At 37.3% G+C, this 23,981-nt stretch overlaps 1 protein-coding gene across 2 annotated transcripts; it reads left to right on the top strand.

Annotated features, from left to right (window-relative positions):
- The first annotated feature begins 12,477 nt into the window (after positions 1-12,477).
- LOC130983255 (TNF receptor-associated factor homolog 1b-like) lies at positions 12,478-23,766 on the top strand. Of its 2 annotated transcripts, none has more exons than XM_057907462.1 (13): positions 12,478-12,709; positions 13,418-13,641; positions 14,089-14,200; positions 15,696-15,784; positions 15,958-16,026; positions 16,109-16,241; positions 17,205-17,363; positions 17,965-18,313; positions 18,758-18,870; positions 19,973-20,123; positions 20,387-20,859; positions 20,945-21,146; positions 22,182-23,766. In XM_057907462.1, the coding sequence occupies exons 1-13, from the start codon at positions 12,561-12,563 to the stop codon at positions 23,565-23,567; spliced, it is 3,609 nt and encodes a 1,202-aa protein (XP_057763445.1). In that variant the 5' UTR covers positions 12,478-12,560; the 3' UTR covers positions 23,568-23,766. The 2 variants fall into 2 exon arrangements, with proteins under 2 accessions (XP_057763445.1, XP_057763446.1); XM_057907463.1 differs by having other exon boundaries at positions 12,593-12,709; positions 13,461-13,641.
- The last annotated feature ends 215 nt before the right edge of the window (positions 23,767-23,981 follow it).

Below are 23,981 nucleotides of genomic sequence, written 5' to 3'. Positions count from 1 at the left end.
CAAGAGTTCTATGCCAATGCATGGATCATTAGAAACCATGATCAAAGTGTGAACCCGAATCCAAAGATTTATCTTACAATGGTTCAGGGGAAATACTTAGATTTTAGTCCGGAAAATGTGAGGTTGGCATTCAACTTGCCCATGATGCAAGGAGATGCACGCCCCTACACTAGAAGGGTCAACTTTAATCAAAGGTTGGACCAAGTCCTTATGGACATATGTGTGGAAGGAGCTCAATGGAAAAGAGACTCCAAAGGCAAGCCGGTTCAACTAAGAAGACTGGACCTCAAGCCTGTGGCTAGAGGATGGTTGGAGTTCATTCAACGCTCCATCATCCCCACTAGCAACCGATCTGAAGTTACTGTGGATCAGGCCATCATGATTCATAGCATCATGATTGGAGAGAAAGTAGAAGTTCATGAAGTCATCTCCCATGAATTCTACAAAATAGCCGATAAGTCCTCTACTTTGGCAAGGCTAGCTTTTCCTCATCTTATTTGCCATCTATGTTACTCAGCTGGAGTTATCATAGAAGGAGACATCCTCATTGAGGAGGACAAGCCCATCACTAAGAAAAGGATGGAGCAAGCAAGAGAGCCCACTCATGGAACCTGTTCATACCCAGGGTCGAGGTGTCTGACCCGGGATGTTCGACAGGCAAAGCGACCGACCTCTTCAGGTCAGGACAACCCGACCTCTTCCCAAAGAGCTCGGTCAAGTCCCCAGGAAAGCCCAAAGAAGGGCCCAAATAGAGGAACACGCCCCAAATCCTAAGGTGGCCAAAGCCTACAGAGAGAAGGGCGGTTCCCTTGAAGATAAGATGACCTCACTTAAAGATAAGATAAGATAACTAACTTATCTTATCCACAGAAGGCCACATCTCACCGTTATAAATACGCTTGAGCACCCAGGTATAACTCATACTCTGATTCTACTCAATACCTACTTAATACTCTTGCTAACTTAAGCATCGGAGTCCCTTGCAGGTACCCCCCACCCTCCGGGGACGAAGGATCAGCACCACCACCAAGTCCAACAAGTCGGACACACCAGCTCTGACCGCTGTACACCTGCCAGACACGTCGGCTCCGACCAACATAGAAGATCTCGTCCGAGATCGACCTACAGTTTCAGGTAACCCTCGGAACAGAACCCAAGAGACGCATGAGGAAGCTTATCACCAAGAAATTCTGGAGATGCCTCAAGGGATGCACTTTCCTCCCAACAACTATTGGGAACAACTCAACACTTTCGTAGAAGATTTGAGTTACAATGTGGATCAGTTAAGGGTGGAACATCAAGAGCACTCCATCATTCTCCATGAAATTAGAGAAGATCAAAGAGCAATGAGGGAGGAGCAACAAAGGCAAGGAAGAGACATAGAAGAACTCAAGGACATCATTGGTTCTTCAAGAAGAAAGCGCCACCATCACTAAGGTGGATTCATTCCTTGTTCTTATTTTTTCTGTTTTTCGGTTTTTATGCTTATTATGTCATCTATATTTGTGTCTCTACTTCATGATCATTAGTGTTTAGTAACTATGTCTTAAAGTTATAAATAAATTCCATGAATCCTTCACCTCTCTTAAAAGAAAAATGTTTCTAATTCAAAAGAACAAGAAGTACATGAATTTCGAAATTATCCTTAAATTTAGTTTAATTATATTGATGTGGTGACAATACTTTTTGTTTTCTAAATGAATGCTTGAACAGTGCATGTTTTTTATCTTGTTGTTTATGAATGTTAAAATTGTTGGCTCTTGAAAGAATGATGAACAAAGAAAAATGTTATTGACAATCTGAAAAATCATGAAATTGATTCTTGAAGCAAGAAAAAGCAGTGAAAAAGCAAAAGCTTGCGGAAAAAAAAAATTTGGAGAAAAAAATAGAAAGAAAAAGAAAAAGCAAGCAGAAAAAGCCAATAACCCTTAAAACCAAAAGGCAAGGGTAAAAAGGATCCAAGGCTTTGAGCATCAATGGATAGGAGGGCCCAAGGAAATAAAATCCAGGCCTAAGCGGCTAAATCAAGTTGTCCCTGACCATGTGCTTATGGCATGCAGGTCCAAGTGAAAAGCTTGAGACTGAGTGGTTAAAGTCCTGATCCAAAGCAAAAAGAGTGTGCTTAAGAGCTCTGGACACCTCTAACTGGGGACTCTAGTAAAGCTGAGTCACAATCTGAAAAGGTTCACCCAGTCATGTGTCTGTGGCATTTATGTATCCAGTGGTAATACTGGAAAACAAAGTGCTTAGGGCCACGGCAAAGACTCATAAAAGTAGCTGTGTTCAAGAATCAATATACTTAACTAGGAGAATCAATAACACTATCCAAAATTCTAAGTTCCCATAGATGCCAATCATTCTAAACTTCAAAGGGTGAAGTGAGATGCCAAAACTGTTCAGAAGCAAAAAGCTAGAAGTCCCGCTCATCTAGTTAGAACTAATATTCATTGATATTCTGGGATTTATAGTATATTCTCTTTTTATCCTAATTGATTTTCAGTTGCTTGGGGACAAGCAACAATTTAAGTTTGGTGTTGTGATGAGCGGATAATTTATACGCTTTTTGGTATTGTTTTTAGGAAGTTTTTAGTATGATCTAGTTACTTTTAGGGATGTTTTCATTGGTTTTTATGCTAAATTCATATTTCTGGACTTTACTATGAGTTTATGTGGTTTTCTGTGATTTCAGGTATTTTCTGGCTGAAATTGAGGGACCTAAGCAAAACACTGATAGGAGGCTGACAAAGGACTGCTGATGCTGTTGGAATCTGACCTCCCTGCACTCAAAATGGATTTCCTGGAGCTACAGAAATCTAAATGGCACGCTCTTAACGGCGTTGAAAATTAGACATCCAGAGCTTTCCAGCAATATATAATAGTCCATACTTTATTCGAGATTTGATGACGTAAACTGGCGCTCAATGCTAGTTCCATGTTGCATTTTGGAGTCAAACGCCAGAAACACGTCACGAACCAGAGTTGAACGCCCAAAACACGTTACAACTTGGCGTTCAACTCCAAGAGAAGCCTCAGCTCGTGGATAGATCAAGCTTAGCCCAAGCACACACCAAGTGGGCCCCGGAAGTGAATTTATGCATCAATTACTCACCTCTGTAAACCCTAGTAGCTAGTTTAGTATAAATAGAACTTTTTACTAGTTTATTAGATATCTTAGATTGTATTATTCAATCTTTGGACGTTTAGTTCTTAGATCTGGGGGCTGGCCATTCGGCCATGCCTGGACCTTTCACTTATGTATTTTCAACGGTGGAGTTTCTACACACCATAGATTAAGGGTGTGGAGCTCTGCTGTACCTCAAGTTTTAATGCAATTACTACTATTTTCTATCCAATTCGATTTATTCCTATTCTAAGATATTCGTTGCACTTCAACTTGATGAATGTGATGATCCACGACACTCATCATCATTCTCACCTATGAACGCGCGTGATTGACAACCACTTCCGTTCTACCTTAGACCGGGCGCATATCTCTTGGATTCCTTGATCTGAATATTCGTGGTATAAGCTAGAATTGATGGCGGCATTCATGGGAATCCGGAAAGTTTAACCTTGTCTATGGTACTCCGAGTAGGATTCCGGGATTGAATGACTGTGACGAGCTTCAAACTCCTGAAGGCTGGGCGTTAGTGACAGATGCAAAAGAATCACTGGATTCTATTCCAACCTGATTGAGAACCGACAGATGATTAGTCGTGCTGTGACAGAGCATTTGGACCATTTTCACTGACAGGATGGAATGTAGCCATTGACAACGGTGATGCCCTACATACAGCTTGCCATAGAAAGGAGTGATGAAAAAATGGAAGGAAGAAGTAGGAAAGCAGAGATTCAGAAGGAACACAGCACCTCCATACACTTATCTGAAATTCCCACCATTGGATTACATGAGTAACTTTATCTTTATTTTCTATTTATTTTATTATCTTTATTTAAACCAATAATCTCTTAATCCAGTTAAATCCGCCTGACTGGGATTTACAAGATGACCATAGCTTGCTTCATACCAACAATCTCTGTGGAATCGACCCTTACTCACGTAAGGTATTACTTGGATGACCCAGTACACTTGCTGGTTAGTTGTGCGGAGTTGTGACAAAGTGTGATTCACGTTTGAGAGCACCAAGCCTTTGGAGCCATTGTTAATGATCACAATTTCGTCCACCAGCGTCCGCACAGGGGGTGCGTGCGCACGCCCAGGAAATTTTTAAAAGTGTGCGTATGCGTATGCACAGGTGTCAAAACATAAAAGGGTCTGTTCACATGCACAACCTGTGCCAGTGCTCCCAACAACTGGCCTCCCCAACGTGTGCGTGCGCGCAAGCCTGTGCGTACGCACAGGTTGCAATTTTCCTATTGTTGTGCGCGCACACAGGCTGTGCCAGCACTGCAAGCAGACTACCTGCCTCTGCGTGTGCAGACACACAAGTCTATGCGTGCGCACAGGTCACCATTTACGCAGAGTGTGCATGCGCACAAGGCTGTGCGTGCGCACATACCAAAAAACTCAGAATTCTGTAACTTTCAAAATTTCCAATTTTCAACACCAATTTTTGAATGATCATAACTTCCTTTACAAAATTCCAAATTTCATAAACTTTATACCGATTTAAAGGGTTTTCAAAGATCTTTAATTATAAACAAATTTCAACAAATTTTGAAAATCGAGGCAAAAGTTATGATCAAACAAAATTCACCAAAATTTAACTTTTACCCAAAATCACATTTTCCACAATTGCTTTGTAAAACACAACCAAAATCAAACCAAACCATTCCCAAACACCACCTTTAATCAAAATCAACCCTCTATGTCATACCACCCCAAAATTACCACATTTTCCTTCACTTTTTCTCATCCACAACATTAATATCAATATATCTCATATATCAAACTTCATTAACAATTTTTCTAACTATATTACCAATCATTCAACACCAAAATCACATTTATCACCATAATCCACCATTCAACTTCATAAATTATTCATCCTCATCATATTACTATCAATCATCATTATCAACTCAAAATTCATCATTCCATCAAACATCATCATACAATAACACCCAACAACTCATCAACCATTCAAGTCCAATCCTATCCTATGGGTCACTAGCCTAAGTGTCCATGAATATTATATACTACATAGAGGAAACCGAAACTATACCTTGGCCGATTCCCAATATGAACTAAATGAGCTTTCAATTAAAATCCAACCACCAAGGTAGCTCCAACAAGCACCAAACTCAAAATAATCAAGCTATATACATATAAATCACCACAAAATCAACCTAGGGCTCAACATAAATCAAAAGTTCACAAGAGATCAAAGCCTCTTACCTTTCCCAACAGATTTAGATGGCAAAATTCAAAGCTAAGCAATGATTAGAGTGAACTTAAACATCAAGAATCACAAAAACTCACTTAATAAAAAATCCTAAGTACCCAAAATTTTGGAGAGAAGAACTGGGAGGATTTAGAGCTTACCACTAGAGTTTCTTGGATGAGTTTTGTAAGCTCTTCGCAAGGAACGTGTAGCCGCTGACGGCACGTAAATTGGAGCTCTATAGCTCAAGATATGAGCTTGGGAAGATTGAGGTGATTAGGGTTTTCTTCTTCCTCTCCTCCTTTTCTCAATTTCTGAAGTGTGTGTGTGTTTATGAGGTTAGAGTTCATTAAATGAACCTATATATATGTTGGACTTGGGCCTAACTTGGGCCCGGCTCAACCCGCTAGCATTTTTAGCCTGTTTGTCCCAACTTCGGGCCAAACCTTTAAAATTAACGCTCGGTTTTTCATTTCTATTATTTTTCTAAGGTTTTTGACTATTTCCACTTTTTCTCATGTATCACCAGGCAGACTTGAACTGGTTCAACCGGTTCACTGTCGGTTCGCTGTTTTTCATAGTTTTTCGCAGAAAACACATTTTCTGACTCGGAAAGACCCACTGAGTCCAAAAATGATGTTTAAAACCTCAAATTCTCACTCTAACTTTTTGGAATCAAATTTGGGCTTTATAACTACTTAATTAACCGGTTCGATTAATTGCGGTTCTTACATTAAGTGCTCGATAGTCAATGCATAGTTTCAACGAACCATCATGCTTCTTTTGGAACAAGACTAGTGTGCCATAAGGTGCCTTTGATGGATGGATGAACCCAGCATCTAGCAAATCCTTGAGTTGCTTCTTCAACTCTTCAAGTTCTGGTGGTGCCATCCTCTAAGGTGCTAAGGCAAGCAGCTTTGCTCCTGACTCCAATTCAATCTTGTGGTCCACCTTTCTCCTAGGTGGTTGTTGTTTTGGCAACTCAGGAGATATCACATCTTTATTTTCTTCAAGAACTTTCTTAATTTCAGGAAGAACGTCTTCTCTTTCAGATGTTGACTCCTCTTGTAATAGAGCCAAATATGTAATCTTTCCTTTCTTAAACCTTTTCTTGAGTTGCATAGCAGAGAGCATCGGTGATTCTCCAGCTTTAGAGACTGTAGGGATGATGCATGGAGACCCTTTCTCTATGACGCATACTATATCGTAGTATGGCATATGTATTATATTTGCCTTCCTTTGTAAATCAAGCCTGATGACTATTTTGAAATCGTCCATGGGTGCTATTGAGAAATTCACAAGACCCTTCCAAGAACCAAGAGTCATCTCAACCCCTTTTGAGATTCACCCTTGGTATTCACGGGTTTGAACCAGCCATTCTTTTTGGTGATCTTCAACCCAAGCCTCCTTGCTTCATTAGGCGTGATGAAGTTGTGTGTAGTACCAGTGTCGATCATAGCCATGATGGGTTTTTCATTGATAAAGACTTTGACATGCATCAAGCCTTTCTTTTTTGTGGTGCTTGTCTCTTTGCCCTTCACATCATTCATGAGTTGGATAGATCCAACACACTCATTTACTTGAGTTTGGACCTCTCATTCCTTAGCGATAGATGCTAGAGTCCCTAGCTCGGGACAGTCCTTCATTTGGTGTGGTCCCTTGCACACGAAGCTTCCTCTTTTGAGCATAAAAACCTTCTTCTTTTCCTCGTACTCTTTCTTTGAAGAGTATTTCCCTTCCTTCTTGGTTGAGAAACTCTTCTCCTTGTCTCTCTCACCTTTAGTAGAACTAGGTTTGGAGGAAGACATGGGGTTAGAGTCTCTCCTATGATACTCAGTGAGTGATTCGGCCACCACGATGGCCTCATCAATATCCTTAACATTCCTTCTTTGTAGTTCTTGCTTTGCCCAAGGTTGGAGTCCATCAATGAAGAAGAACAATGCATCCTCTGATACTAAGTTGGAGATTTGAACCGTGAGAGTAGTGAACCCTTTTACATAGTTGCTAATTGTACTCTTGTGCTTCAACGCCTTCAATTTCTTTCTTACTTTATAGACCACATTCTCAGGAAAGAATTGTCTTTTCAACTCTCTTTTGAAATCTTTCCATGTGGCTATGTTGCAAGTACCCTTTTTCATATCTACGTACTTTCTCCTCCACCACAAAATAGCATTATCAGAAAGGTAGAGAGCTGTAGTGTGTACCTTTATTGCTTCTTCGACCACCCCTTGGCCTTCAAAGTACCTCTCCATTTGTCATAGGAAGTTCTCTACCTCTCGAGCGTCCCTCACGCCCTTGAAATCCTTTCGCTTTAGGAGATCAATCTTTGTCGTCTCCCTTATAATGGTTAGTCGAGATTTTGCCTCCTTGAACTAAACTCGAACTTCCTCAAATATTTTCAAGAAATTCTCAAGTTTCTCTTCGGTTTGGAGCATGCTTCTTTAAAAGCATCTAGTTCTCCTAACACGTGAGCCTCGAGGGTCTCCTTGTCATGTTCTATCCTTTGGAAGCGCTCATCCATAGAGGATAGAATATTTTCTAACATAGAAACTCTCTCTTCTAAGAAGTTAGAGTTCTTACCTCTAGGCTCACTTGAAGAACGGGCCTTCTTGCCTCCCCATTGAGAAGGAATAGCGCCCTCTCTCCTTTGAGACTCAACATGCTCCATGGTTACACTAGAAGTCATATCCACAAACCACTTGTGCTCCCTCTCGAACCTTTCTCTGATACCAAATTGTCACGACCTTGGACACACTCCAATGCTACCGTGCCGGCACTCGGACTTACTCAACCTCTTGAGCTAAGACCAAGTCAGCCTAACCCTCAGTATTTAGCAAGAAAGCTAAGAACACAAGAGAAAGAAAGCTTTGGTGGAAAGAACACTTTATTACTCAAATGTTTATTACAAGTGACTCACACACGATTCACACACTGACTCTCACTCCCCATTTATAGCCATCCACCTCCTCAATTGATTGTTAGGATTAAATCTAATCAACGGTCTAGATTAATTATCTAGAACCTTCATTACAAATATCTATCATATCACAACTTTATAAATATTTCTAGATTATTCCATACTACTATTCATACTTCTATATACATCCACACTCTTCTAGAATATTCTATGATCTTCCAGAGTCTTCTAGAACCTTCAAGGGTATTTCGGGACCTTCTAAGACATTCTAGAACGTTTCAAAACCATCTAGAATATTCTCAAATATTCCATAAAACTATACAAACATCGTTAAATCTAACGTTCTCTTGTGTTCTTATCTTTCTTGCTAAATACTGAGGGTTAGACTGACATGGTCTTAGCTCAAGAGGTTGAGTAAATCCGAGTGCCGGCACGGTAGCGTTGATGATGATGATTATAATTGATGTTGTAGGGATGGTGATTTATCTCATCCACAGTGAGGACGATGGTGTGGTTCTGCTCGCAGCTTGAAAATAATTAATCTTGTGATAGATATGATTATGTAGAATTGCGAATTTTATTATGAACTTGATTATGTTTGATTATAATTATGATGAATTTGATAATGATAGTGAGTTTGGTTGATACTGATTATTGATTGGCAAGGGTGTGGGTTATGTCCCACTTGCATGGCAAGGTCGTGAGTTTTGTCCCGCTTGCGTAGTTGTGCTTGAGATGTGAGTTTTGATTGTAAAGTGACATGACACTCTCCTACTGAGACAAGTGGCATGGCACTTTTCCTCTGAGACTAGCTTGTGATAAGCTTGAAATGTTTCTTTTAGGGATGTGGTGGGTTGTTTTGCCTATATTCTCTCTGATTGCAAGGTGACAGGGCACTCTCCCTCTAAGATACGTGACAAGGTACTCTCCATCCGAGATAAAATCATACCTCTAGTAGAAAAGGTGACAGAACACTCTCCCTCTGAGATTGGCTTGTGATAAGCCCATATACTTTTTCTTTTGGAAATGCACAACAGAGAGACAATGTCCGAGTTAGTTACCGGATGTGTCAGGTCTGGTACTTTAACCGACACTTGAACTCACGACTAGTAGAATAGGCATGCATCATATTGCATTTGTTTGAAATTGCTTGGGTATGCATAATTATTTGGTTTGACTAATTGATATCCTGTTAACGGTCACTTGTACTACATGTCATAATTGTTCTCTATGTGTGATTGTTTGATTGTCTGTCTGATTATTTGTGAGTGCAACTTGTTGGTTCGAATTATAGTGGAGTGTGGTGGCTTGTAAGAGATTGACGATTATGATTGTTTAAATGTCGAATTAATTTTGGCCGGAGACCGTGATTAATTGATTTAGTTATATCTCTTGATGTGTTGTGGTGTATTTTGGGCCGGAGGCCATGGTTGGGTAAGTTATATCCTTTGGTGATGTTGGTAAAATTGATATGTTGAGATTGGAAGTCTTGTAAATGATGTATGTATGTGTGATTGGGATGATTAATTGTTAGTTTTGGAAAAAAGATTGATGCTTGGTGAATTAATGATTAAAGAACTAGATGGAGTTAGGAATAAGATAAATGTTTAGAGAATAAGATTAATAAGATAAGCAATGATCACTGTTGTAAAACAAATTCTCATATATATAAATATATATATATATATATATATATATATATATATATATATATATATATATATATAATAAGATAAGCAATGATCACCGTTGTAAAACAAATTCTCATATATATATATATATAAAGTCTCATTTCCTCTTTTTTTTTTCAGACTGGAAGGATTTTGAACTAGATAAGTTCAAATAAAATAAGGATTTTGGAAGTTGTATTTGATTTTTTTTATTTTTCCTAATTTTAATTATTATTATATATATTATCTATTTAATATATTTATTTCATTTAATTTTATTAAATATATTCATAATTTAATATATAAAATATTATATATATTCATAAAAAGCAATATTTTCTATTTTAATAATTCTAATATTATATTTTATTAATATATTAGAATATATATATTTTATATGTACAAAAATATACAATAAAGATTTTGACAATAAATAAAGATTGTACAAATTTTAAAGAACAAAATGTTTGTTATGCTTAATATCTTTAGTTTGGTCTGTATTCATATTAACTCCGCTCTTTATTCAAGTAGTTTTCTGTTGGCAAAATTACCCGAAGCCTATGCTTTTTTGAATCCAATTGTAGATATTATATATCCTTTTATAATAATTCTGAAATTCTACTGAGATATGTGGTTTGATTCTCACCCCCTACAGTCCTATCTTTTTTAGGAAACGAATGACTATGAAAATTTTATTGAGGCTTTGGTTGTACTTTATCTGTTTTAATATCTTAGATATTTTTCCTCGCCTTTGTTGTCGATATTTACATTTTTGGAAAGAGGAATAAGAGTTGTGAATGTAATTACATATATACGTAATATTTATATGTTTCTTGTATAAGTTATTCTTGTGAATGTAAAGTGTGTGATAATTTGAATGTATGTATGTCCATATAAAAGAAAAATGTTTCCGGTTTTTCAAAGAAAAGTCGATAAAGTTTTTAGGTAAAGGCTCCTACTTATTATTATATATATAGAAGTCGTTGTAATATCATCGTTATTAGCATGGCGCAGCCAAAAGCATGATATTCTGGTGAGGAGGGTGTTACATTAAGTGAGGTGAATGGTTTGCTTTACTTGTTAAATGAAGAAATTGAAGAATCCATCCTAAGGTAACTCTAAGTGTTAGCTTCTTTAGTTTCATCCCTTTGATTTAAGTTGTCAAGGATAATTCTTTGAAAGTCTAGTTGAAAAAGCTCTTTCGGCGACATAGGTTGCAAAAAATAGATTTCTTAGAGATCTAGTAAGAAAATTCTATATTTCTTCTTGTTTTTGCTGTGTTTTTTATTCCTATTTATTTATCTTATCAGAGAGGCGCCTAAACAAGAGTGCGTTATGGAGGTGAGGGATCTGAAGTTGGAGGCGATCCAATTCTCCATCCCTCAACTTCTCTCTGATTATAATAGGGGTTACTCAACCATACACGAATCACCTATAGAATCACATTTTGGAATCGACAATTTCTCTCGTCCTTGACAACAAGGAAGGATGAGCTTCGATTTATCAAAATTTGATAGTTTCTGACGCATTGAGTTGAATCTTCTCCGTCGATCAATATTTTAATTTCTTTAGAGTGTCGAAAGAAGACCAAATCGGTATTGCTGCCATCCATATGACTGGCATGGTCATTCCTTGATTTCAGATGTCTCAACATTCAACACCATTTGTTCGTTTCGCTCATGGCCTCAACTCAAGTGTTCCATAGAGATTAAATTTGGGAACCTTACTTTTTGAATCTTCACACGAATTGATCTTTAAGCTGCAATAACAACATCTAGTGATTGATTATTATGTTGACTTTGTCACTCTTGTTAATTGGTCTTACATCGATCTATCAGATACTTTAGAGAGCAACTATAACCAATATAATGAGTAATATAAAGGATTCTTTAATTTTCATTTTGGTTATTTTGATCATTTTGATCTTAAAATTTTAAATAAGGTTTTGATAATTACAAAATAAACTTTTTTTTTCATTTTGGTTTTTCTAATATATTTTCTATGGTGCCAGAAAATTTTAAAACTCATAATTATAGTCTTCACCATTAATTACTTCCTTAAAGAATAAATTCACAAATTGAGTGTTAACTTATCATAAAAATTATATATTTATTTAAAGAATTTGATTTTAATATACGATTTAAAATATTTTATTCAATCGTTTAAATATATTTTTTTTGAATAATTATTTATTTGATTTATGTAAAAAAATAATTATTTTTATTAATGTAATGCTACGAAATAGAATGTATGTGTAAATATTAAAATTGCTTTACAATTAAATTCTTATTTAAATAAAAAATAGTGTATTTTCCATAGACAAAAATAAAATTGAAACCTAAGAAAAATTACAAAAAGCCAAAATCATGCGAGAAACTGAAAGTGGCGGCTGTGTAGTAGTTTTGTTGTATTTTTTTTTTTTTTAAATGCAATGAAAAATCAAAAATGGAAAAACTCCTAAATAGGGACGAAAAAGGAAACCCGTGTTCTTCTAATGCAAAAGCCTATAAGGAAAGTATGGAAACAATTGTGATTGAAAGAAAAAATAAAATATTTATTTTTCTTTTTATTATCTTAAAAAATATAATTTTTAATTAATTTATTTAATTTTGGGGTTTGTTTTGGGTTATGCTTTTGCTCTCTTTCTTCTCTCTCTCTCTGTTGCTGCTGAACCTATTTCTCTTCTCTCTCTCTCTTCGCCTCTCTCTCTCTCTCTCTCTAAAATCTCAGGGCTCTGATTGCGCCCTTTTGACAAACCTCCGCTCTTCGATTCCCAGGTTTGTCTTCCACTCTTCACATCGATCCACTCATTCTCCTTCTGTTTCATTCTTCAATTTCCCTATTCTGATCATATTATCCCCTTTTTTTTCATTCTTTTTGTTTTTTATTTATTCGTGTGAATTATTGCGTGAGATATTCGCCTTCTTTGCAAATGTTTGTTTTGGCTGTGAATTTTCGGTTTTTGATTTTTATGCTATTTCGCCTCAGAGAGGTAGTTCCGCCATCGCGTATTGTTCAGTTGCTTGATTTTTATTTTAATTCGGATTGTTTCAACTATTAGTTTGATTGAGTATTTTTTGTTTTTGAAATTTTTTATTTTAGGGTTTTATTTGATGTTTGGGTTTTTGGCTGAGTTTGCCTTTGTGTTTGTGTTTGGTTTCAATAATTTTGAGCTGAAATTGGGAAGGTTAGTGTTGCATTAGTTTAATTGATATGAGTTCTGGAGAAAGGAGTGTTATTGTTTTTCAGTTCTTAACTTGGAGAATTCAAAATTGGATGCTTAATTTGTTCTTTGTTGTCTTAAATTTTCCTTGGGCAAAGCACCTTTGCCTTTTTTTTTTGTTGGTTATCATTTGATTTTAAATGATTTTTGTCATGCCGTTAGGAATGGATATACTTACTACCAACTGTGCATCATTGTGTCTGATAAAATAATGTGGGGTTTTAGGGGTTAATTTGGGTTTGTTTATTTGATTATTATACAGTGGTTGTTGTAAGCGGAGATTTAGTGGACTATTTCCTGATCAGGGAATGGCTGGGGTTGTCAGTGAGGAGTCTGGAGTGGGAAAATCTGCGGAGGGAATCTCAAGTGGGCAACGGTGTCAATCTGGGGATGCATTGGCAGAGTGGCGATCATCTGAGCAGGTTGAGAATGGAATCACGTCTACCTCGCCTCCTTATTGGGACACTGATGACGAAGATGATGGTGGTAAATTTCTTTCCTCGGTTTTTCCCCGCACACACACATGGCTGAGTGAGCTTTAGGGATGGTAATTGTGTTATAAAGAATAATTAAATTAGATATCATGTTATGTGACAAAATCTCATTCCTTTTTCTTTTGGTTAATTGGTTGACTTTAGTGATTTGGTTAATTATTCAGTTTGTATGAAAATGTTTGGTAACAATTTGGGTCTTGCACTAATAATGAGACATCATGTTATGTGTTGTCACTTAGATACACTGTTAGCAGTTCTGCTTGTCTCTTAGTAAGTTTTGTAGTGAGATTATTATACCATCAAATTTCTCTGACCTTTAAATCGGCTGTTAAACTTTCCAAGTGCATGGATGTGATTATACTTTGATTATCGTTGTTAAAGTTTCCAAGTGAATGGGTGTTATTATACTTTGATTATTGTTTTGGTTTTCATTTTACAGGACCAAAACCTTCTGAACTGTATGGAAAATATACATGGAAGATAGAGAAGTTTTCTCAGATTACCAAAAGGGAACTTCGCAGTAATGCATTTGAGGTTGGCGGCTACAAATGGTATGTTCCTTTAGATAGACTTGTAGGACTTGATCACTTTTTTTTTTTGCTTTTTTGTGCTTTAGACTTTACTGTTTGTATTGTTTTGATCAAAACCTTCAAACCTATTTGTATGTTAGATCTTGTTGGTAACAATTATAATCTTGAGCAAAGGATGAAATCCATATTGTAAAATTCAAAGGATGGGATTGGGCATGACAAATGAGTGCCACCCTGTTTTGGGCAAATACTTTTAGAGTTGCTCCACAAGTTACAAACAAGTTCTGTGGCTGGGTATCTCTTTTGGTAAAGCCTCGGTATAGGAATTTAAGAATGACTAAAGCCAAATTTTAATTCAAAGGATGGGTGAGATCCTTGAAGGAAAACCGAAAAATGTTGCTGCAAAATACCAGAAAATATGAAGATTTATTGGACGAAACTTGGTTAGATGTTGCTTCCATTTATTAAAACCTTTTACCTAGTACCTCAACACCATTGCGACATCACCAGAAAGTAATGGATAAGAGAGTGCAGTGCCAGACAGCTGCTTCTGCAGAGGTCCAATAGCAGTTCTGGTACCAGAAATAGCCCAAAAATGCATCAATATTCAATGATGGCAACAGTCAAACTCTAAGGCATATAAGATGGGTCCTCTACATGCACCTTCTCTTGTTGGACAGACAGTGGCAGGTCTTCAAATGTGCAGAAGCTTGGTGAGGTGTTTGATGCCACGTGGGAGACCACGTGAAGATGCGTCTGTAGCAAACAAAATGTGCAGGAGGTGATGGTTTTGTTGGTGAGGTCGATCGCCTGAATTAGGACTGGAATGGTGGCCGATGGCAAAGAAGTGTTGGAGACTGGTGGAATGACACGTGACACAGGTTCAAGGCTGCTGGAGTGATGCATGGTAACAGCTGGCTAGAAAGAATGTTGGAAAAGTTGGCGGAAAGGACACCAGGGTTAATAGTGCATTTTTAAAACAGTAGCTGTGTGAGGAAAGTTTTAAAATGAAGACTAGAAGCAAGATTGAAGAAACAGGTATAAAGCAAAGATGGAATAGATTCTTAAAAATATAAGTTTCAAATGATTGGAACCTGGCCATAGAAAGATGCCATGGGTCACAATTGTTGGTACCGCTTTGATACCATGTTAAGATTATGAATTTTAGGTAAGAGTGTAGGTAAAAAGAGAATAAAGAGTGAATTAATGGAAGTTTGCAGGTGGTGTGAAGTGTGATGTGTAAAATTACAAAGCATCAATCCCCATTTATAACAACACAAACTCTAATCCTAATTAACCAAGGGAATAATCATGAAAGTTTGCGATATTCTAGATATATCACAGGATACTCTTTATTTCTAACAGATGCGAATAGAATTCAAGTCTTTGATGTACTTTTGGTACATACTAACACTAATAAATTTGTTTTGTTTGCAAAGATGGTCCATATGACTTGCTAATTGCTTAATATGTAGTGTCGAATTTGTTGACTTACTCATCCTTTGGCGTGTGGCAGGTATATTTTAATCTATCCACAAGGTTGTGATGTTTGCAATCATCTTTCGCTGTTTCTGTGTGTGGCTAATCATGATAAACTTCTTCCAGGTTCAATTCACAAAACATATAATACATATAATTTTGTCAAAACAGAAAAAATAAATCTCAATTTGTTTTTATTTTTAATTTTTTTGAAGATTGTATCATTTTGTAGTTTCGCTTTCTGTGTAACTGGTTCCAGATTGTTTGGCTTATATTCCCTTTTCTTTGGGGTGATACAGGATGGAGCCATTTCGCGCAATTTACAATTGCCGTGGTCAACAAAGACCCAAAGAAATCAAAATATTCTGGTTTGCTGGCTAATAGTTGCTTTATTACTACTGGAGTTTACAATTTTTCTATCAGCATTATTGAGACACTTATACCTTCCAGATACGTTGCATCGATTTTGGAAGAAGGAGCATGACTGGGGATGGAAAAAATTTATGGAGCTTTCCAAGGTGTATGATGGATTTGTTGACGCTTCTGACAATTTGATAATAAAAGCTCAAGTTCAAGTCATTAGGTATTCTATACATAGTTTATGTTATTGGAATCTTTCAGGTTCAAGTTCCAGTTCACCTCCATCTTTTGTGCAGCTTTGTTACTGTGCTACTGATTAGTGTTTGTCCACAGTTTTCAACTGTTTTCTAAAAATATATAGAAAGAAGAAATTTTTATATAGGTTATAGTTGTAATGGTTAGAGTGATTGCTCATATCCCTTTTAGTAAATTGAGAACCAGCAAGAAACAACACTGGTTTTGTGATGCAAATCTCTTTAGCGAAGTAGGGCCTACAGTAGTTCTTGTCATTATGTAGTATTTGTGGCAAGGCTATATAAAGCCTTGGATTTATATCTGGCAACCTGTATTTCCATTATGATGATTGATGCACAGAAATTTTAGACTTCTACTCTCCATAGGCCTTTTCAATGTTATTTTTCTTTGTCACTTTTTGGGCCTAAAATTTGTGTTAAATGTTATCTTGTTGTGTTTAAGATCTTTTCTGTTAAAATATTGAGTTGCTATAGCTGTGTGGATTACCTTTGTTAGCTTTAATAAAAATATGATTGCAAAACAATTGAAAGATGGGAACGAAGAAATCAGATCTAACTTAGAGAAATAAATAAATCATGGATGTTGCATAATTATTATGAAAGATGACAATGAGCACACATGTAGTAGCAGTTTGAAACCAATTATAAACATTTGTGTTATTGGTTTGTTGATGCAGGAAAGCGGTATATATTGTTGGATGAAAGGCCTTTTTAATATATTTACTCCTAAAGTCCAAATGACAAATTATTCCCTCCTAAATCTCATACAAAAAATGATAGGATTTCAAATTATATATAAAAAAAGAAATTGCATGACATCTGGGCCTCTGGACAATGAGAAATGTAAACCTTGTTTATTTGGTTTTTATTTTGAGCTGGAGCTTTTGGTTCAGATGTGTGATCTTATTTAACTTTTTGTTTCTGATGCATAGGGAGAAATCAGACAGACCTTTTCGTTGCCTTGATTGTCAGTATAGGAGAGAACTTGTTAGGGTATATTTGACAAATGTAGAACAAATTTGCCGGCGCTTTGTGGAAGAGAGAAGAAGCAAGCTTGGGAAGTTGATAGAGGATAAAGCTAGGTGGTCGAGGTACTTTATGCTTTCCTAGAAAAGTGTCATTCTTGTATGTGTATAATCTGTTCTGTAACTTGTCACACTATGTATGCCATTGTCCTTATGTTTTGTTCTTTCTCCATATTGTCACCTTGACCTAATAAAAGTCAGGGTTATTAAATTATTTATTTTTCAGTTTCTGATCAATAATAATATTTCAAAACTTGAACTGAAGAACCATGATCTGAGTTGGTTTAATTCCCCTTCAATCTCTAAATTCAAAATATCATTGGCATGCTGGGAGGGAAAGCATTCAATCCTTGAAAGTGAAAAATGTTTAATGTATTGGGAATGGATAGGAAGGTAGAGATGAGAGATGAATACTGTGGAATCAAACCTATTCAGTGACCACTTTTTATGTAGGTAGCCACCTTCATGGAATCTGAAATATATACCATCTCATCATTGTATGATCTATGTAATTGTCTTTGTGCCTCCCCCTAGTAATTTTTTATTTTGGGAATCTAAACTATTTCCCTATTTAATATTGTGCATTCATTCATTGACACTTCGCTAGACCTTTAAGTTGCAGTGTTTCATTTGATTAGCTGATCATACGGTAATTTGTTACATTCAGCTTCTTTGCTTTCTGGCGGGAAATTGACCAAAATTCTAGGCGCCGCATGTCGAGAGAGAAGACAGATGTAATTTTGAAAGTAGTTGTAAAACACTTCTTTATAGAGAAAGAAGTCACGTCTACGTTGGTTATGGACTCTTTGTACAGTGGGCTGAGGGCTCTTGAAGGCCAGACCAAGTGCAAGAAGGCTAGGGTAAAATCGCTGGATGGTGAAGAAATGCCAGCACCAATTATCCGTGTTGAGAAGGATATGTTTGTATTGGTGGATGATGTTTTACTGCTACTAGAAAGGGCTGCTATAGAACCACTCCCTCCTAAAGAGGAGAAGGGTCCTCAGAATCGTACAAAGGTAAGATGTTGGAATCATGTTCACGAAAATAACTATGGAATTATCTGTTGATAGCATTAACGTAGTCAATCCATGATTGAAGGGCAGAGCAGCTGGCCCAAAAGTGCTAGTTATAGCATATCAAGGAGCTGCCTCTATATTGACAATAGTGGTTATAATGCAATGAATTTATACTACTCAAATGCTAAAAACTAAGTTGAATTTATGTTGGGATCCCCCTTATTTTTCTTCCAAATTTCTGTAGTTCACTTACGGGTATTGATATATCTCCTTTAATAATTAATGTAATGTTTAAGAAGTAAGTTTAGCATCATTAGAGCTGGCAACATATTTAACAGCTCTAGAGGTTATGAGCACGAAGAAGGATATGGATGTGATATAGTTGGGCTTTATGGTTTTAGAATCCATTTCATTTCTTAGAGAATTTCTTGCCTAATTTTGTAGGATGGAAACTCGGGAGAGGACTTCAATAAAGATTCTATAGAGCGTGATGAAAGGCGTCTCACAGAATTGGGTCGTAGAACTTTGGAGATATTTGTCCTTGCCCATATATTCAGGTATTGTGTGCTTTTAAATACCCATGGCCTTCTCTCTCTGTCTCTCTCTCTCTCAGCTATTTCTTGTGTTGGTAGTTTATAAAGGGTAGCTTGGTGCACAAATATTAGAGAAGGGTCACACCCAAAGGGTGTAATGTAGGCATTCCAACTTGATAAATGCATTAGTGGTTGGTTTCTGATAGGGAACAGCAAGGCAAAGAGTTGAAAGTGTATGCAAGAGAAAAAAGGAAAGGGTAAAATAGGTTGCGTTTGGTTTTGAGAATAGGACAAGACAAGACACTGAGAACTTGACACAAAAGACAGAGATACAGAAACTAGTGTTTTTTTTATTTTGTTTGATGATAAACTGAATATAAGATAAAACAAACAACAAAAAGTTCGATTTACCTTCATTTTTTCCTTCACACAAAATTTAGAATAAAAAATAGAATTATAAAAGATGTAATTATGAAAATTTGATAGTAATCATAAAAGAAAAAATAAAAAAATAAGTTGTGTCGCCGTCCAGTGTCTCTGTGTCCTTTCCGTCAGGAAAGACGCAAAATACACTAATTCAGTGTCCCAGGACACTATATCTATGTCTCATCTGCCAAACACGATTTTATGTCTCTGTATCCATGCCTTAATGTCCCCTCCTTGTAAACAAACACAGCCATAGGGAATGGCTCCTCAATCCATGTGGGCTAGAGCGTAACTAACTTTGGTGAGCTGAAGGCCATAGGGGACCCTTTTGTGTGGAGAGATTTCTGTTAGAGGAGATATAGGTGTCATGAGTGAGGTCAGGAAAGGGTTAGGCTTGGATTATTCTAGTTTTGGAGTGGGAGAACTACTGAGTGCTCTGAATTTGGCTCTTGAGCATTTTGACTTATTCTGAGAATTTCCATTTATCAATATCATACCCTTCTTTCTCTACTTTTCCTATCTCTGTATTATTATATTCTATCAGTGTCACAGCTTGACTCTGTGACCTTGAAGTCACATGGAGACAACTCAACTATTGCTCCAAAGCTCTCTTTCTTGTGTTGGTACTTGGTAGTTTATATGTATGTATTTATCATCCGTTGATTAAGATGTGCTGACTCCTACCTATCGAATGTTGCAGCAATAAAATTGAGGTTGCATACCAGGAGGCTGTTGCACTTAAGAGACAGGAAGAGCTCATCCGGGAAGAAGAGGCTGCATGGCAAGCTGAAAGTGATCAGAAAGTAAAACGTGGGGTCGGTGAGAAGGAAAAGAAGTCAAAGAGAAAACAGGTGCGGGTCTCAAGGAGACATTGTCAAGGGATCTTCATTTCAATGAGTCTTGACCTTCTATTTTCCTTCTCCATGCAGCTAACTTTGGGTTTGAAATAGTTCATAATATTAAAAGCATCCCCAGATTTCTTGCAAAACTGGCAGATAACTTACCCAAAATAATTAACCCAACCTTGAAGGATGTTAAGTGCGTTTGGTTTATATGAGGAAATAGTTGACTTTGCTTTTATGGCTGACAACTAGACCACTTTTTTTCATTACAGGCAAAACAAAAACGGAACAATCGGAAAGGAAAGGATAAAGGGAAGGAGGAGAGGACTGCTTTGGCTCTTAATGGCAAGAACCAAGATGACAATGATGTTGATGAGAAAAAGGATTCTATTATGGATGAGCCTCAAAGTCTGTCTGAAAAGGCTGATGCCATGGAAGATGTTTCTGATGCGTCTGACTCCGTGGATGCCGTTGTTGAGGTACTTCAACCTGATTCAGAAGACAGAGATGCTAGTCCTGTTAATTGGGATACTGATGCATCTGAAGCTCATCCTCCAACTGAGGCTAGTAGCAACGGCATAGGTGTTTCATCGATGCAAAATGGACTGTCTGAGAAAAGGAGCAGTTCAGTGATAGATGATAGTTCTTCAACATGCTCAACTGATTCATTGCCATCAGTGGTCATGAATGACCATTACAAGGGGAGCCCTTTCTCAAATTATAAAGCCCAGAAGTCACCTAGCAGGTAAATGTATACATTAAACTTTTAGTCTGGATTGATATCAAGTATGGTTGGTGTCTTAACCTAATTTGGCACCTTTTATCTGTAGAGCTAAGAACCATGGTAAAGCATCTTGTGATATTGGTAGCTGGACAAATGAAACAGATGGTCAACCATCTGGTTCTGCCACAGTTGCTGTGGGTATTCACAATGAGTCTGGAAGCAGTAAGGTTCGGGAATCTGAGTCCAAGGGCACTGTCATCTCCTTGCGGGACCGGTTAAAGTGGGCTGAGCAGCATGTTGTAAGAAAGGTGGTCCAATTTCCATCCCCGAATCCTTGTAAAATTATTAAGTGTTTCTTGCTCTCTGGTTGGTTACATATTAGAATAATTTTTACCTGATTCTTCTGCTGAGATAGATAAAAAATAGTTTGCGCTTTGATTATATTTTGGAGAAGTCCATGAGTATTCAAGATAACTGAAAACCTAGGGACTGTTTGGTTTTATTTTAATTTTCAGTGGTTTTTTTTTTGTGAAAAAAAACGAAAATGATAAAATATTCAATACTGTTTTCTGTTTTCATTCTTTCCTTCACAAAATTTGAATTAGAAAATATTGAAAATGAAAGAAGAAATGAAAACACAAACCAAAGTACCCAAACAAGCCCTTGGTGATGTTTCTATATACCTACTTTGTTTATTGTTTGCATCTTCTTTCCATCAGCTGCCACGTGAGTGAAAACTTTATATTTCCTGTCTTCCCTTGGGAATAATAGATGTGAAAATAAGAACGGAATGCTGTTATACATTCTTCTGAAGAAGGAAAAAGTCAAATTCTGACACCTTGTGTTACGGTACTAATCCATGCAGATATCTTTATCCTATATGAAGATATTTTTATCCTCATTATTTTTTCCCTTGGAGTTGTTTCTTGGTGCTCTTTGCTTCCTGTTCATTTGTTTGCTATTTTTATTTCTAGGATTCTTAAAGCTTAACAAGTTTAAGCTTGAGGGAACGTTGTAATATTAAGTTTATTATTAGTCTTAGGTAAATGCTGGTGATTTGTTTTACGATTTACAAATTTACCTATGAATCAAAATGATCTGGATTTTGAAGGTGGTGGGATATCATGTTTGTACATGGGACTAAAATTTTGGTTAATTTTTAATGTTTCCCTTTAAAGATCATCTTTTCCCTTTTCTTTTCCCCCTAATTTTTTTTTAGGAATAAGCCATAATACCATAGCATACCAAAAATTTTGTATTTGCTCATTTGATATTCAATACTTCGTATCTCCATTATAACATTTTTTTTCTTGATGTATGGTATTTGCTTTTCTAATTGGTAGGAGGAGGATGTTGCTTCACTGCAACAGAAACAGAATATCAAAGACCAAGTTGAGACAGAGAGACCTGTTGACAATGAAAGTCTACGGAAAGAGAATATACCAGCAGTGCCATCCTCACCATTAAGTCCCCTTAGAAACATATCCTCAACTGTTCAGATGAAGTCAGAAGAACACAAGACCAGCGCTACGGTAGATCCTGTTCATATCAGGAAAACATCTTCCCCTTTCTCATCTGCATCACAAGCAACAACTGTGTCCAAAACCGAGACCCTAAAATCTTCAACTGCAAGTGTGAGATTAACTGAAAGATCTGTAGCACAACTTTCCGTGATGTCAAGACCTTCTAGTTCTCCTTTGGTTCCTGGTCCCAGGCCTGCAGCTCCTGTTGTCTCGATGGCTCAAACAGCTCTTCCACTTTCACGTTCAGTGAGTGCATCTAGTCGGTTAGGTCCTGATCCATCACCTGCTACTCACAGTTATGTTCCTCAATCCTACAGAAATGCTATAATAGGGAACCCAGTGACTTCAACAGCTGCCAATCTGACCCATTCCAGTTCCTCTAGTTCCACAGTGAAACAATCTTCTGGGTTTTCTCAACCGTCCTCCATGGTATCATCACCAATATTTTTACCCCAGGGCTCTGATAGAATGGGCACTAGTGCTGGCCAGACAGGTTTGCCCTTTGGCATGGTTAAACGCGATGTATTACATAATGGTCCCCAGTGGATGGAAAATTCTCAAAGCGAAACAAGCAGAAGCATGCACTATGACCAACCTTCCGGGCTTAATGACATTCAAAACCATGACTTGTACAGGCCAGTGCACAGTAGATCTATGGGTGATATCTTGACTGAGTTCCCTGCTTGCACATCTGGCCGTCAGAACCAAGGGTTGTTAGTGGATGAGTTCCCGCATCTTGATATCATAAATGACCTGCTTGATGATGAAACTGGTGTTGGAAAGTCGGCAAAGGCGAGTTCAACATTCCAGTCTCTTAATAGTGGGCCACACTTGCTTAATCGACAGTTCAGTTATCCTGGGGACTTGGGTGCAGATGATGAGTTTGGATCCTCAACCAGTTCTTGCAGGTTCGAGCGTTCGCTGAGTTTCCATCATCATGATCACGGATTTCAAGGAGGTTATAGGTCGTCTAATGGGCATTTCGATTCAATGAGAGATTATGTTCCACAAATGAGTACTTCTTACGTCAATGGGCAGGTTGACGGGGTGATGCCTAACCAGTGGCAGGTGGGCGGATCTGATCTGCTATATCTAGGTATGAGGAACTCGGATAATGATGGTTACTCGTACTATCCAGATTACTCAAATGTGGCATCTGGTATCAATGGTTATTCCATATTCCGGCCGTCAAATGGTCCTACTTAGAGAGGGAAAAGAGGATGGAGAGTGTCCAGAAATGAGTGGTCACCATCCAAATGGAATAATGTATTTGGGGGGATTTGTTGGTTCTCTTTTTAGATTGGAGTGAGGTTGTGATCACTTCATAAGCAAAAACATCTTGTAAAGAGTGTTTCGGTTATTTGTTTCCAGCTTTTGTTTATGAAATTCATACGTGTCTTGGTTATCTGGGATTTTATCATTTATGGATGAATCATTATGAGGTTTTTTACCTTCGGAGTTCGGAGTACATTGGTCATAGTAAAAGTAAACAGCGGGAACCATGCATCTCCACGTCCACGTTTTAGATGCATGCTTTCATAGTAATTAACTCGGGTTTTGCTAACTGGTGCCACAATAGAATTCCGTAAAATCAGATTACTAGTTAAAAGACTAATAATG

The sequence above is a fragment of the Arachis stenosperma genome, chromosome 5, assembly GCF_014773155.1.
Source record: "Arachis stenosperma cultivar V10309 chromosome 5, arast.V10309.gnm1.PFL2, whole genome shotgun sequence".
Classification (NCBI taxonomy): Eukaryota; Viridiplantae; Streptophyta; class Magnoliopsida; order Fabales; family Fabaceae; genus Arachis; species Arachis stenosperma.
This window is presented reverse-complemented; position numbering and strand designations above follow the sequence as displayed.

Excerpts from the sequence above, each read along its gene's own strand:
- LOC130983255 (XM_057907462.1), top strand. The coding sequence starts at position 12,561 with ATGCTTTTGCTCTCTTTCTTCTCTCTCTCTCTGTTGCTGCTGAACCTA. Across the intron at positions 20,124-20,386 it reads AGAAGTCAAAGAGAAAACAG|GCAAAACAAAAACGGAACAA; the intron begins GTGCGGGTCTCA and ends TTTTCATTACAG. Across the intron at positions 20,860-20,944 it reads GCCCAGAAGTCACCTAGCAG|AGCTAAGAACCATGGTAAAG; the intron begins GTAAATGTATAC and ends TTTTATCTGTAG.